At 35.7% G+C, this 15,220-nt stretch overlaps 1 protein-coding gene across 4 annotated transcripts in view; it reads right to left on the bottom strand.

Annotated features, from left to right (window-relative positions):
- Window positions 1-15,220, bottom strand: part of LOC123773746 (protein tramtrack, beta isoform) — a 208,807-nt gene that overhangs the window by 8,008 nt on the left and 185,579 nt on the right. Inside the window, exon 5 of one of the 4 annotated variants that reach the window (XM_045767669.2) lies at window positions 3,524-4,508. The exons of 1 other annotated variant lie outside the window; for it this stretch is intronic. In XM_045767669.2, the coding sequence (XP_045623625.1) occupies window positions 4,236-4,508 (273 nt within the window). In that variant the 3' untranslated portion in view covers window positions 3,524-4,235. Of the gene's footprint in view, window positions 1-3,523; window positions 4,509-4,542; window positions 5,815-12,719; window positions 14,474-15,220 lie in introns of those variants that run through there. 2 more of the 4 variants (XM_045767654.2, XM_045767659.2) reach the window with 2 other exon arrangements.

Genomic DNA, 15,220 nt, shown 5'->3' with positions numbered 1-15,220 from the left:
TCACTACTTATCCTGAGAAACAAAACTGTGTAGAAGGAAGAGATAGCCATTCCTCAGAAGAGATAGGAATGACCAGACAGTGTTCATGTGGCAGCTCAACCAGCCACTGCTCAAGAGCTGATGGTATTTATAGGACTGATGTTTTTAGTGTTGTTTTTTGCTCTTAACATGGCCTAAGGGAGGGCTTTCCTGGTGACAACATTACCAACCAGTTTACCAGTGCAGCTGGCAGCCTCTAGGGCTATTATAGCTCATCCCAACTTGAAAAATCAAGTTGACTGTAAATAAATAAATACAAACTACAATAGATTGCTATTATAAAACGAATCCTGTCACTGCCTCTCAATATATTTTCTGCACACATGAGGGATTTCACTAAAAAATACTTAAAAGCCATTCGCACAGTACAAGGTGATAGCTTCCTTTTACAGATGTATTTCTGATGAAAAACAGAATGAAACTAGAAGAGGCCCACAAACTATGTTTAGCTTTTTATGCATTTTTTTTTATATTTTACTGTACTTTACTGAACCAGCTTACTATCACCAAGCAAATTGGTGTGTTTAGTGTGAGATGATTAATGTGCACCATTACTAAAATGAAATATATAGGGCATGCCATAATTTTGGCCCAGGGCTTGCCTAAGGAGCTGCAGGTCCCAACTGGGAACATTTTTAGTGGGGATTCCCAGGTTCATGGCCAAGGTCGGTTTTAGTGAAATGATTTATTAAAAAGTTAATTAAATTTGTTGCTTAGAAAAAACATTCAAAATGTAAGTGAACAGCATTCTTGGAAACAAATGATCTTTTGGGGATTTCTTGTGGTGATTCATCACTAACCTGATAAAAAACAAAACATACTGTACTTGATGTCTGACTCCTATCTGTATTCTGTCATAAAGAATTCAGCAGACATAAGCATTAGCTTGCAAGTTTCTGTTGGAAGGCAGGTTTTACCCTAGTGCAGAGCCCAATTGGGAGCAATTGGTTCAATTGGCTTAAAACCGGCCCTGGTTTGGCTTCATAATAAAGTATTTTTAATTATAAAAAATAATGCATTGAAACTAAAGCAAATGTTAAAACTCATGCCATTCCAGTTGTTGAAAACAAAAATAATAATCGTGTGAAGCCCAGTTATTAATTAATATACAGGACTGGCTATAGACTGTGAGAACCAGGTAATCAGAATTCCAATAGTAACCCGAATGAATTTGCATTCATCGTTATTCAGTAAATGGCAGTAGTTGGGTAAATGGCGGGAGTAACAGAGTTGTTGTACAAAAATTTGCCAATGTGTTAATTATTGAACATTCCTTAGAAGAAATTTGGCTAAGTCAAATGCTCAGCTAACTTGAAGGGGGGTGGTCCCCATATCCTGTAGTTTGGATTACTAACCATAGACAGTACATTTCTATGTAACATGAATGTTTAATTTTTTCTCCAATCAGGTTATTCAATATTTTGATGATAAATATGTGGTTGACAGTCTCTTCCTGTTCCCGCTGCCTAATTTGAGAAGACATTTTCTTTATGTTGACCTAATCAACTCTTGCAATTAATATCCCAGTAAAATCCCTCAAGAAACTTGTCCAACATTTTTCAGTTCAGTAGAGAAAGGTGAAGACATCATATACCTGAACCTGCACAAAACTCACATGAGGGTTTTTGTTTCTATTATCGTCTCCTGGTCTTAGCATTCAAGTTACGAAATTTATTAATTTCTTGACATGTTTGATGATTTTCATGTTCCATACATGCTTTATTTGTACAATTTTGCCAACAATGCATTTTTTAAAGAAAACTTTGAATTCAATGCCAGTATAAGTGAGGTGTGGGTAATCAGTACAGTTCTACAACTGTTTAGTGTAACTTACATTTAAGTTAATATTGATGATGCAATTGTACATGCCTTTCAAGATTGCAGATTTTACATACAGTTAAAATCTTGGCACTTAGGGTGTAATGACATGACAAGATATTTAATTTATTGCTGCTGAGAACACAACTGTGCAGCGATCACAACTATATCAATCATAACTGTACATTAATCACAATTGCCCAGCAATCAAAACTGTGCATGTATCACAACTATGCAGCAATCATTACTGTTCAATCACAACTATGCAACAATCAACACTGAAGCAATCACAACTGTGCAGCAACCACAACTGTGCAGAAATCACAACTGTGCAGCAATCACAACTGTGTATCAATCACAAGCATGCAGCAAAGACAACTATACATCAATCACAACTATGCAGCAATCACAACTATACAACATTCAAAACTATTCATTGATCACAACTATGAAGCAATTACAACTGTAAAAACAATTACAAACTCTGAAGTGATCACAACTCTAGCAGTCTCCGTGGTGTAGTGGTAAGACACTCGCCTGGCGTTCCGCGAGCGCTATGTCATGGGTTCGTATCCTGGCCGGGGAGGATTTACTGGGCGCAATTCCTTAACTGTAGCCTCTGTTTAACGCAACAGTAAAATGTGTACTTGGATGAAAAAACGATTCTTCGCGGCAGGGGATCGTATTCCAGGGACCATAGGATTAAGGACTTGCCCGAAACGCTACGCGTACTAGTGGCTGTACAAGAATGTAACAACTCTTGTATATATCTCAAAAAAAAAAAAAAAAAAAAACTGTGCAATAATAACAACTATGTAGCAATCATAATGGTGCAGCAATAACAAATGTACACCAATTACAACTATGCAGCAATCTCAATTGTGAAGCAATCACAACTAGGTAGCAATCCCAATTGTCCAGCAAACTCAACTATACAGCAATCATAACTGTACAGAAGTCACAACTATGCAACAATCACAACTATACAGCAATCACAACTGTACAACAATACAAATGTGCAGTAATCACAACTGCACAATACTCATCCTTCTAGCTATTACAACTGAACAATTACCATAATTGTGCTGTGATCAAACTTTCCAGTGATCACAGCTGTACATCGCTCAAAACTGCATAGTGATCACAATTGTGAAGTAATCACAATGTATCATATTTAATCATTTACAGTTAAAAAGTATCACTCTTCAATGGGAGAGTGACCTTATTTAACTCATATAATTAAATTTATAGTTGAAATATTTAGTTTGTTATATATACAGTATATTTATCTCTATTAAGAGTTTTTGGAGAGATTTATAATATATAAAACTTATTATTTTACACACTCCAGGAGCTGTACTCCTGGAATTCTAAAATGGCATCTAAATGTCATCGACTAAGCCCTTAGTCCAGCGCAGTTTTCAGATTCTATAGGTCCTCACCAAGATCAACCTGATCCACATGATCAAAATGAAATATTGTAGAACAATTGTGACGCATGAGGACAGTATGTAGTCATGCAATCTGCACATTGCATTATCCATACATGCTTGCTTGCTCCTTGACGAATCACCATGCTGCCTTGTGTAACCGTAAGCTGAAAACTTTCTACCCACACATTATGTTAGTCTGAGATAACTGAAGCTTGGGATAGAATAAAGACCAGTTAAATGCTGACCTTTATTTATTATGAGTGACACAAATGGTATCATTTGTCAGAAATCATGATAACAGGACTCATGATATTGGCTCTAATTTATGAACTTATAAATAACAAGACTTGCCAATTAAACACAGGTGCGAAACAAAAATATAAATCTACCATGTGTGCAAACTTACATTAACGGAAATGTGATGTGGAAAACCATAAAAAAACATCATTACATCTATCCAATACTGTTGTGGCTTAAATTAATATCCTTATTAAGAAGAACAATAACACCTTTGAACTTAATCATAAGAAGAAAGATGCAATGTCTTTTGAAGAGCAGATGTGGGCTGTATAGAATGCCAAAAGGAATTTAATAAATGTGTATGAGAAGGTTATGAAAGAAAGCATGTAGTTTAGGTTACTGTAAATAAATAAAAACCTCCAATGAGAAATGTGAGAAATTTACAGTGTGCATACAATGGTACTGCAGTCAGAAGTGGCTATGATGGATACAAATAGTAATCAGAACACAAGGAATAGTTTACATTGATTGTTTACATGTTCAGGAATCACAAGAACATCTTTTCATTGTTGACAAAAGTGTCTGGTTTATAAATAATGAAATGCATTGATCACTTGCTTTGGTGCAAAGGAAGATGACAAAATTGTATGACCTTTTGAATGCACAATAATGAATATCAAATTCATATGAAATTTAAAATATACTTCATAAAGAGGGAGGTGGGAGGAGTGGGCCTGGGTTAAAAAGAGCATGGCGGGCCTCACAGCGTGCTTTATGGTACTTAAACTGGTCCCTTCGGTGGAAGGTTTTGCCACAGGCAGAGCATCGAAGGCGATGGGCAGTGGGTAGGTGGCCCTGGCAGTGACGAATCATGGACTCTGGGTAGGAGAAGGTCTTGCGGCAGAGAGGGCATACCGTGTCCGAGCCACACACCATGCGGGCCACACGACGCGGAGACACCCCCTGGGCCAGCAGAGTCTGCAACACACCCACAACCATGTTAGTACTAACCATCAGGACTACAGCACTACATGCCTCCACCACCAAGAGCTAGCCATCCTTAACATACAAGCACAATGGACCCATTTTTGACAAATAATTTCTACTTCTATTATAAAACACAGCTATTACTGGTACAGTTACATAGATGAGTCACTAAACGCAACATGAGAGGAACACACCAGACAGTGAATGGTTGTCTTTAAGGATTTTTCTCGTTAAAGAGAGCTGGTATCTTCATAAGAGCCAATAACCTGAAAACAACATTTTCTTAAGTGTTCTATAATAACAGGACAAGGTGGAAGTACAGTACTGTATATCTAATCTTCTGCTAAATGAGCTACTGTATTTCAAGAACACCAAACTGTCACTGTACACATTGCAGATGCTGCACTCTGCCATATATTCGAACACTATTTATATTTTGCCACTTCTATATTTAGTCAATGCAGTTCTTTTTTATGGAAGCCAGGGTAATATTTATATGGTCCCAGTGTTCAAACCCCATTTTCTCTGTAGGTAATTGTATAATCACAATATCCGCCATAAGTTTATGTTCCCTTTGCCATGAAGCCTTTGATTTCTTTGTTAAGCATAAAATACTCGATGATTTATTTTTTAAAAAACTGATGAAAATCTATTTTACAAAAGTGTTTTGACAGGTAATTACATTATTAATATTACTGCAATCCCCTGTACTCAAATGATTCATGGACACAACATTTAACACAAAAAAAAGGCACGAGTATCATAATAAATCGATTTTTAACACCATCTTTTATGTTGCAGAAATGTTTTGTTTTATTAAGTACCTGTACATCAATCTCAATTTTCTCTTATAAATATAACCAATTAAAGTTGCTGATTTTCAAAACTTAGAACTTCACAAATGTATGAGTTTGAGAACACTTGACTGGAAGATTTAAAACGAGACATCGTCCCAAGCAGTAGAAGCAGCCGCAGCTTCTGCTGGAGCACGAGGATCTCTGGCTACTCTGCCACTACGGCTGCTAGGTTGATGCCGGTGCCGCAGCATATGGTGATTTAAGTTTGATCTATCACCAGTACGGTATGGGCAATGTGGACATGCAAAGGGTTTTTCACCAGTGTGTGTACGCAGATGGGTAGCTAAATATGTGCGTGCAGTGACATTGCCACACACTGGACAAGCCACCCGCCGCCCAGACCCAATTTCTCGTGCTGCTGCCCCAGACATGGCCCGCCCACCATCCATAAACGCCACGTCCTCGTGCGAGCTCCTGGTGAGTGCAGCCAGATACGCCCTCTGGAAAGAGGAAGAGCAGTTTGAAGTGTGGCTGGGCAGGACCGACGTCAGAAGGAAAGTACCCAGCAAGCAAACCACTCTTTATTAATTTCGCATTCTTACCTTTCATATACTGTACATCGAGATGTTGGAGGGATCATATATTTTTCAGGAATAACAGGAGCTAATTATATTTCTGTCTAAAATTTAAGCTTAGAGGGGTCATTTCATAATTGCAGTTTTCAATCCAAGGCATCCTTACCAGATTTTGAGTCACTACTTGGTGGAGGAATTATATCTCTTCTAACTTGTTCAATTAACCTATAGTACTGAATGTCAGAAAGACTTAAACAATGTGTGTATAAATGGGATACGTTTATATTTAGGAAAGACCTGGGTAAATACTGGTTCGGTAACAGGGTTGTTGGTTTGGAGAACCGCGCAGTTTATACATATTTATATGTAAGGAGTCACATTGGATTGTGTTAGTAAAGGTTTTGGTGGTTGGTACGTTTTGGCAAGCCGCGGTACTAGGTGGGCAAAACATTCTCAAGAACGGTATACTTAACTTAATGTGATAATTGGAACAAAAATGATGAACATGTCTTCATTAACTTGTATAATTATACAGTAATGACAGTACTGTGCAGTAGATAGATAAAAAGATAAATAATATGTCAGGTCAGGGTGTTAGGTTATTTGGCCAAAGCCTGGCCCAATATAATTGCATCCCACACACCAAAACATTCATCATTTTTTCACTGATACTGCCTGAGCTAGATATCACGCAATTACCACGCAAATTTGAATAACATACCCAGTGTAAACAATGTCTACAATTCAAGAAACAATGTGCTAATTATTCAAACAAATGCAGTTATTGGATTATGCTACACAGTTCTAAGTGTTTAAATGATTATTTAATAAACCTAAAGATAAGTTAGTATAATTGTACTGACTCACAAATAATTTTTACTGCATCGAGAGTTGTGTTTGCAAACCAGCATACAGTATTATGAAAGAGTTATATTTAACTACATGATCAACAGTTCCAATAAAGTATTTATTGGGAGCTACAAAATTTTACAGAAGCCTGGAAACTTACAAATACTACAGATTATATTCTGTCATGTCCTGCTACAGTGAACAATATTAATTACAATACTGCAATGATAATTATTTAGCAGACTGTGCACCTCTACGAATCTAACATGGATATAATGAAGCCAGATACTGTATAACATTAGTTTTACTCAAATTGAAACTAAAACTAATATTGCCCTATTTAAGTTTACCATAAATTATGTTATTATGTAATAAATATCAGGTCTATTAAGCATATTATTACACAAACGCTTTATAAGTCACACTTTTAAACACATCCATCTAATTTTGCAGCAGTATATGATCTGTTAATAAATCCGTAGCAGCCTCCGATACAATACTGGTTAGTGTAGAAACACTGTAGTGTAAAGTCTCTCAGGTCAGTTATGATCTAACAAAATTTCAAACATTTAGCAACATTACAGCATTAGTGTTTGTTAGTGGGCACACTTGACTTAGTCGTCCAAACTAGCAGAAGGATGCTTGCCCATCACATATCAATATGACTACTAAGTAAAACCAGTGAAAATCAAACAAATTTATATTTTCTAAGATAAACATAACATATCCAGTCCAAGATGTTTTTGTTATGTCATGAATGCAAAATATTGATTAAATAATTAGTACTTGCAAACAATAGATTTAGTCGATTAAATGTTAGTTAACTGTGTCATTTATGAGATTTAAGTTAGTCTAGCCATTAGGCATGGCAGTAATAGCATGTCAATACAGTACTGTATATAGATCTTCCATTTGGAAACTATCGAGTGATGTTATTAATCATTTACCTTTAATGGAGTAAGAGATGCATCATGTTGAGATGTCAACTGGCCTTCTGCCTCAGTGGTCAACAGCTGATAGGCCTATAGCTTGGTTCCTTCACTCTTCACAGTGGGGAAAGGTAATAAGATGTCCTGCCTATGTATTTGACAGGAGGACAGTAAAAAGCAAAACTAAATGTTGTACTTTGTTGGTAAAATACTGTAATTTGCAGTTTAATATTGACCCCATGCAACTGTTATAAGCTGACCAGCTTCATTGCTAAAGCCCTGCATGATGCTTAACATAAACAGTAAATCCTTTATAGTACACGTAAGAAGTGAAACAAGTCTGCAGAGATGCAAACACAGTTGTATAACAACTATTTCAAAGTAAAGTTTCACCTATACAAACTTTTAAATAAAATTATAGGTAAAACATTTTCTTAAAATCAAGCCTACTCCCAACTGGGTGTTTCACCTCTACAATGTAGTCTGTATAGTAGTGCACTTTGATTTTAATTCCCAATGCTGGAGGCCAGATGCTTGTGGCTAGCCCCACCCAAATTTGCATAGGAAATGGTCAGAGAGTATGAGACAGACATAAGCTGGTTGAGGTAGGACTAAGTTAAATGCTTTAATAAATATTAGCAATTCTAAATACCTCTAGGCCATCTTCATATGGTCATTCATAAAGAAAAGTGTAAAATATGGCATATGATTAAAATATAGCATATAAGTTTTTGTCATAACAATACAATTTCTTAGACCAATACAGTTTTTTCCAGTGGTTCTTAATACTATATTTTAAGAGAAGGGGGAAAAATCCACCTATCCACCTATCTATCAAGAGGGAAGACAAACAATGCCGGGTAACCCCAAGTATATATAAAGTAGTGAGCTCGTACCTAGAAAAGTATCTAGTGTCCAAATTCTTGAAAGAAGAAAGATTGTTGTGAAATGGGAAAATTATATTTTAAAATGTTCTGTTTGATGAATTTGTATAGCAATATAATAATGTATGCCTGAACATTAGCTGAAAGATGGGTGTTACTTTTTCATATACTGTATTATACTCTAAAAACAGGTACTGTACATTACTCTATATCTCAAAATAACTGTCCCATATAAAATAACGATATTAAATACTTGGACAGAGTCCTTTTTAAAGCTGAAGGGGTTAATTAACAAAACAATCATTGCTAACTCTGAATTGTATATAAAGCTTTCTGCCGTCTATTGTTGAAGTGTGGGTTGTGATATCACTACCTGGAGTTAGATCCAGAGTATTGTACTGTACAGTACTGTAATTGTAAATGGCAGAGGTTGGAGAGGGAGAGGGTTACTGCCATGCAGAAATGAAAACTCACTTGGAGTTTCTTAAGTGATGAACAACATTTTTATATGTGTACAGTATCAAGTTCTTGAAGAAGGGGGGGGGGGGGAATAAAGCAGATAAAGGAAAGCTATTGTAATTAAAAAGAGGTAAGGCAAGGTGACATCTGTGGAATGTGGACATGCAATTACGGCAAAGAGATGGAAGGAAGTTCTTGTTCCTTGTATGGCTGGTAGAAAAGTAAAATGCACTGAGGAGGATTATTGAAGCCAATTACATCCACAACTTTAAAAAAAGAGTATGATGACAATTTTAATATTGAGAGGGGTAATTAGTTTGCCAGGTATAAACAACTAGGAGGTGGGGGCATAAAGAGCTAGATCTCACTCCCCCATAATCACTGATAGGTAAGCAAAACATGAGTAGTGTGCTCAATGTTCTGGTTCAAACTGAAGTAATAAGGCCTTTGTCAGTGGTCTAATAGGGTCTTGAAGTCCAGTTGGCTTCGTTCTTGACTCACAATCAGGGATCCCGGGTTCGATTTCTGGGAGGGACAGAAATAGCTGGGTATGTTTCCTTTCACCTAATACCTTTTTTCATCTCATCTATCAGTAAATCAGTACCTGTAAGTTGGATAACTGTTGTAGAGTTGCTTCCTTGGAAAGGTCAGCAGTTATTAAGAGTACCAAGCCCACTACCACTGCTCTAGGACAAACAGAGGTACTACACAATGTGATCTGGCACAAATAAGACTACTATGCCCATGACTACTATACTGCTCAAAGACTAACAAGAGTACCATGCCTACTGTTCTGGCAAGAATATTAAGTCAACTGCAAATGATTTAGCTGAAACATAGGTACTGTATTTTGTCCATAATACTTCTCCAGCTGCAGTAGGAATACGACCACTGCTCTAGCTCCAGCAGTACTGTAGCATCGCGGTGCCACTATTGTTGCCATCATAGCTCTTTCTTCTTCATGGTTTGCCTGCAGTCTTGTACAATCAATATCAACTATGATCAGTTATACACACATCTTCATTATCTACAATTTTTGTGGGACACAACACAAGAAATTTGTTTTACAAAAAATTTATTAAACAATAAAATACAATAGAATCTCATAAATATTGATCAGCCTTGGAGTTTTTTCAATACAGTATACTAAAAATTATTATGCAAATTGCTTTTTCCACTTATGTTTGTCAAGTTTGTTTCAGTCATATGAAAGCATTGTTAACATACTTTATTACTGGTATTTAACTTTCATCCATTGAAACATACATACATACATACATACATATATATATATATATATATATATATATATATATATATATATATATATATATATATATATATATATATATGTCGTACCTAATAGCCAGAACGCACTTCTCAGCCTACTATGCAAGGCCCAATTTGCCTAATAAGCCAAGTTTTCATGAATTAATTGTTTTTCGACTACCTAACCTACCTAACCTAACCTAACCTAACTTTTTCGGCTACCTAACCAAACCTAACCTATAAAGATAGGTTAGGTTAGGTTAGGTAGGTTTGGTTAGGTTCGGTCATATATCTACGTTAATTTTAACTCCAATAAAAAAAAATTGACCTCATACATAGAGAAAAGGGTTGCTTTATCATTTCATAAGAAAAAAATTATAGTAAATATATTAATTCAGGAAAACTTGGCTTATTAGGCAAATCGGGCCTTGAATAGTAGGCTGAGAAGTGAGTTCTGGCTACTAGGTACGACATATATATATATATATATATATGTCGTACCTAGTAGCCAGAACGCACTTCTCGGCCTACTATGCAAGGCCCGATTTGCCTAATAAGCCAAGTTTTCCTGAATTATTAAATTTTCTCAATTTTTTTCTTATGAGATGATAAAGCTACCCATATCATTATGTATGAGGTCAATATTTTTTTATTGGAGTTAAAATTAACGTAGATATATGACCAAACCTAACCAACCCTACCTAACCTAACCTAACCTATCTTTTTAGGTTAGGTTAGGTTAGGTAGCCGAAAAAGTTAGGTTAGGTTTGGTTAGGTAGGTTAGGTAGTCGAAAAACAATTAATTCATGAAAACTTAACTTATTAGGCAAATCAGACCTTGCATAGTAGGCAGAGAAGTGCGTTCTGGCTATTAGGTACGACATATATATATATATATGTGTGTATATATATATATATATATATATATATATATATATATATATATATATATATATATATATATATATATATATATACACACACATATATATATACACGTATATATATATGTATATGTCGTACCTAGTAGCCAGAACGCACTTCTCGGCCTACTGTGCAAGGCCCGATTTGCCTAATAAGCCAAGTTTTCCTGAATTAATATTTTTTCTCTAATTTTTTTCTTATGAAATGATAAAGCTACCCATTTCATTAAGTATGAGGTCAATTTTTTTTTATTGGAGTTAAAATTCACGTAGATATATGACCGAACCTAACCAACCCTACCTAACCTAACCTAACCTATCTTTATAGGTTAGGTTAGGTATGGTAGCCGAAAAAGTTAGGTTAGGTAGTCAAAAAACAATTAATTCATGAAAACTTGGCTTATTAGGCAAATCGGGCCTTGCATAGTAGGCCGAGAAGTGCGTTCTGGCTACTAGGTACGACATATATATATATATATATATATATATATATATATATATATGTCGTACCTAATAGCCAGAACGCACTTCTCGGCCTACTATTCAAGGCCCGATTTGCCTAATAAGCCAAGTTTTCATGAATTAATGTTTTTTCGTCTACCTAACCTACCTAACCTAACCTAACCTAGCTTTTTTGGCTACCTAACCTAACCTTACCTATAAATATAGGTTAGGTTAGGTTAGGTAGGGTTGGTTAGGTTCGGTCATATATCTTCGTTAATTTTAACTCCAATAAAAAAATTTGACCTCATACATAGAGAAAAGGGTTGCTTTATCATTTCATAAGAAAAAAATTATAGTAAATATATTAATTCAGGAAAACTTGGCTTATTAGGCAAATCGGGCCGTGAATAGTAGGCTGAGAAGTGAGTTCTGGCTACTAGGTACGACATATATATATATATATATATATATATATATATTTATATATATGTCGTACCTAGTAGCCAGAACTCACTTCTCAGCCTACTATTCAAGGCCCGATTTGCCTAATAAGCCAAGTTTTCCTGAATTAATATATTTTTTTAAATTTTTTTCTTATGAAATGATAAAGCTACCCTTTTCTCTATGTATGAGGTCAATTTTTTTTTATTGGAGTTAAAATTAACGTAGATATATGACCGAACCTAACCAACCCTACCTAACCTAACCTAACCTATATTTATAGGTAAGGTTAGGTTAGGTAGCCAAAAAAAGCTAGGTTAGGTTAGGTTAGGTAGGTTAGGTAGACGAAAAAACATTAATTCATGAAAACTTGGCTTATTAGGCAAATCGGGCCTTGAATAGTAGGCTGAGTAGTGCGTTCTGGCTATTAGGTACGACATATATATATATATATTTAATTACTGGAAATGGATCCAATTCAGGTTGATCTTTTATGTCTATTATTCAACTCATCCTCTTGTTTAGATGGTACTTTTTATAACTATGTGGACAATCGTATATACTGTACATTGACCATTATGATTGTATATGTCTATTAGATATAAGAATTATGGTAGGTATTGTACCACTGATTTTATAGAGTATGAAAAAATAAAGCTAAAAACCAAACTTAAACATTCCTAGGCCTAGTATATCACATATATGTACTATATTAGGCCTCAAATAGTGTGCATTAGGTCTAGGAAGGTAAGGTTAGGTTAAGTTTTCTTTGCAACATTAGTACAAAAACTTTTCCGGTTTTCCAAGTTCAGTAGTATCGATTAGCACTTTCTAATTGCCTTTTACATCAATAATATGTCTGCTAGTCCTCATAGTTACTATAAGTACTACTTAAACAGGAGGATGGGCTGCTATTATTTGTCACATTAATGAACATATAATATGCTAAGAAAGAATTATGGAAAATACAAACAATAATCATGAATCAGATTTTCTTAGCTATATTAATATTCTGCAGCTCTTGCCATATATAATCCTCCATTGAGATAAACACTCAATTCACACTTTAAACACAGATGACACAGAAAACAGATCTGCAATTACACTGCAATGTATCCTGGCTGAAGTACAACATCCATTATAATCTCAAAATGTGGAACATTCCGTGGGCACAAGAGCTGACACATCTTCCTATACACTCCATGGGAACAGCAGCTCACTCACATCTCACTATACATTTCATGACAACAAAATTTAATATTGGAATTCTTTTGCATAATCATAAGGTAGATTTTACAGCTCAACAGCTTCAGCAACAATTGTTCATGCCTGTTCTGTTTTATATTGATGGCCTGATCAAATTAATACGTTAATAATTTTATGAATTATGAGTAAAATAGGAATCTATTAATGTATAGTATATAAAAAAATTAATTTTCATCACCACCAAATTATTACCTGTTATACTATTTCCCTAGTGTAATTGTATTTTATATTACTGTGTTGCATTAATAGCACTCATTGTTATCTGTGCAGTACAGTCTCCCATTATTATTACTGTATTAATATTATTACTACATCCAAACGAAAATTATATATTTGTTTGACATTAAAAACCTCCAACAAATTTTCTTCCATAATTGGGAAGATGAAGGCATAAAATTAGCACAACCTTGATTTTCCATAAAAAGATATAATAAAATGAGCAAAGGCCAGTTCTTGCAACCAATGTATATATATACAAAGGCCAGTTCTTGCAAGCAGTAAATTCTTATACAAAGGTCAGTTGTTGCAAACTGTGTATACATATATACAAAAGTCAGTTCTTGCAAGCAGTATATGTATATACAAAGGCCAATTCTTGCAAGCAGTATATGTATACAAAGGCCAGTTCTTGTGAGCAGTATATTATACATATGTACAAAGTCCAGTTCTTGCAAGCAGTATACATATATACAAAACAAAATTCTGTGGTACACAAGATTGCATCAGAAGGAAACAGCACTGTCAAGGAAGATGACAGCCATATTCTGATAATCACAGTCCAGTTTTGTAATAAATTATGGTTCCTCAGCTACATCTGAAGTGCTGGCTGGTCTGGGTGAACACTTGAATGGTGTCGCCGTAGGTTGGACCTGTCACCTGTTCGATAGTTACAGTGTGGACACCCGTACAGTTTTTCCCCAGTATGGGTACGAATGTGTCTCCGCAGGTTGGCTCGGCTCACACTGGAGCCACAGATGTGGCATGATGTCCTTGGTGATGCCCGCCGAAGGTCGTCTGCTACCCGTATCACCTGTCGCGCGTCCTCCCACGCCCCTGCCCACGCCCGCCGCCCGCCACCGTCCACGCCCAGCAACATGTCAGTAAAGAGGCCAGCCATACCCTGTAACACCAGAAACATGGTCTCACTCCTCTAGCCCCTATACTATACCATGCAAGTTTTTAAATTTGAGTCTTATTTGTATCAACATTAACTGTCATATTTGTTGCAACATAATTCGCATATACTGTACAAGATTAAGCTCATCAGAGTGTCATATATTGATTCAATGTTTTTTAGATACCTTACTGACAGGAATGATTTTATTTACCATAACCCTTTCATAAGTGATACTGTACATGTTTTGAAACGCATAAGAATATTAAGTAAAGTATACTAAATATCCATAATACATTTCCCTTGATCACTTAAAAGGTTCTACAACTGTACTAGCAGTGCTTAAATTCATGCCAAAGTCACATTAATACCGTAAGATTCATAAATACTAGTGAGTGAACACAAATATTAGGAAGTAATGTACTGTGTTTGAAAGTAAGCAAGTGGAGTACCCGTAAGGGTACAGCTCATCCGTGCATGTGCAGCTTGTATTGTATGCGCTAGCTTATCCGAATTCCACTAAACTAGATATTTGGGTTATCTGGCCAAAACTGCATCCATATATTTTTCTAGCGAAACTTCAAGATGTCCGGATAGCAATCTGGATAACCAGAGGTTTTTCCAAATAGTGCAGACAGGCACAGAGTCTAAATCAAGTCCGGATAACTCTCTGCCAACTTCACCATATCTGGACAGAAATCTGAAAAACCAGAGATTTTGCCGGATACCACAGAGAGGAATCAGACCATACCA

The sequence above is a fragment of the Procambarus clarkii genome, chromosome 72, assembly GCF_040958095.1.
Source record: "Procambarus clarkii isolate CNS0578487 chromosome 72, FALCON_Pclarkii_2.0, whole genome shotgun sequence".
NCBI classification, from domain to species: Eukaryota; Metazoa; Arthropoda; class Malacostraca; order Decapoda; family Cambaridae; genus Procambarus; species Procambarus clarkii.
The sequence above is the reverse complement of the archived record's forward strand: the minus strand, read 5'-3'. Positions and strand labels throughout refer to the sequence as shown.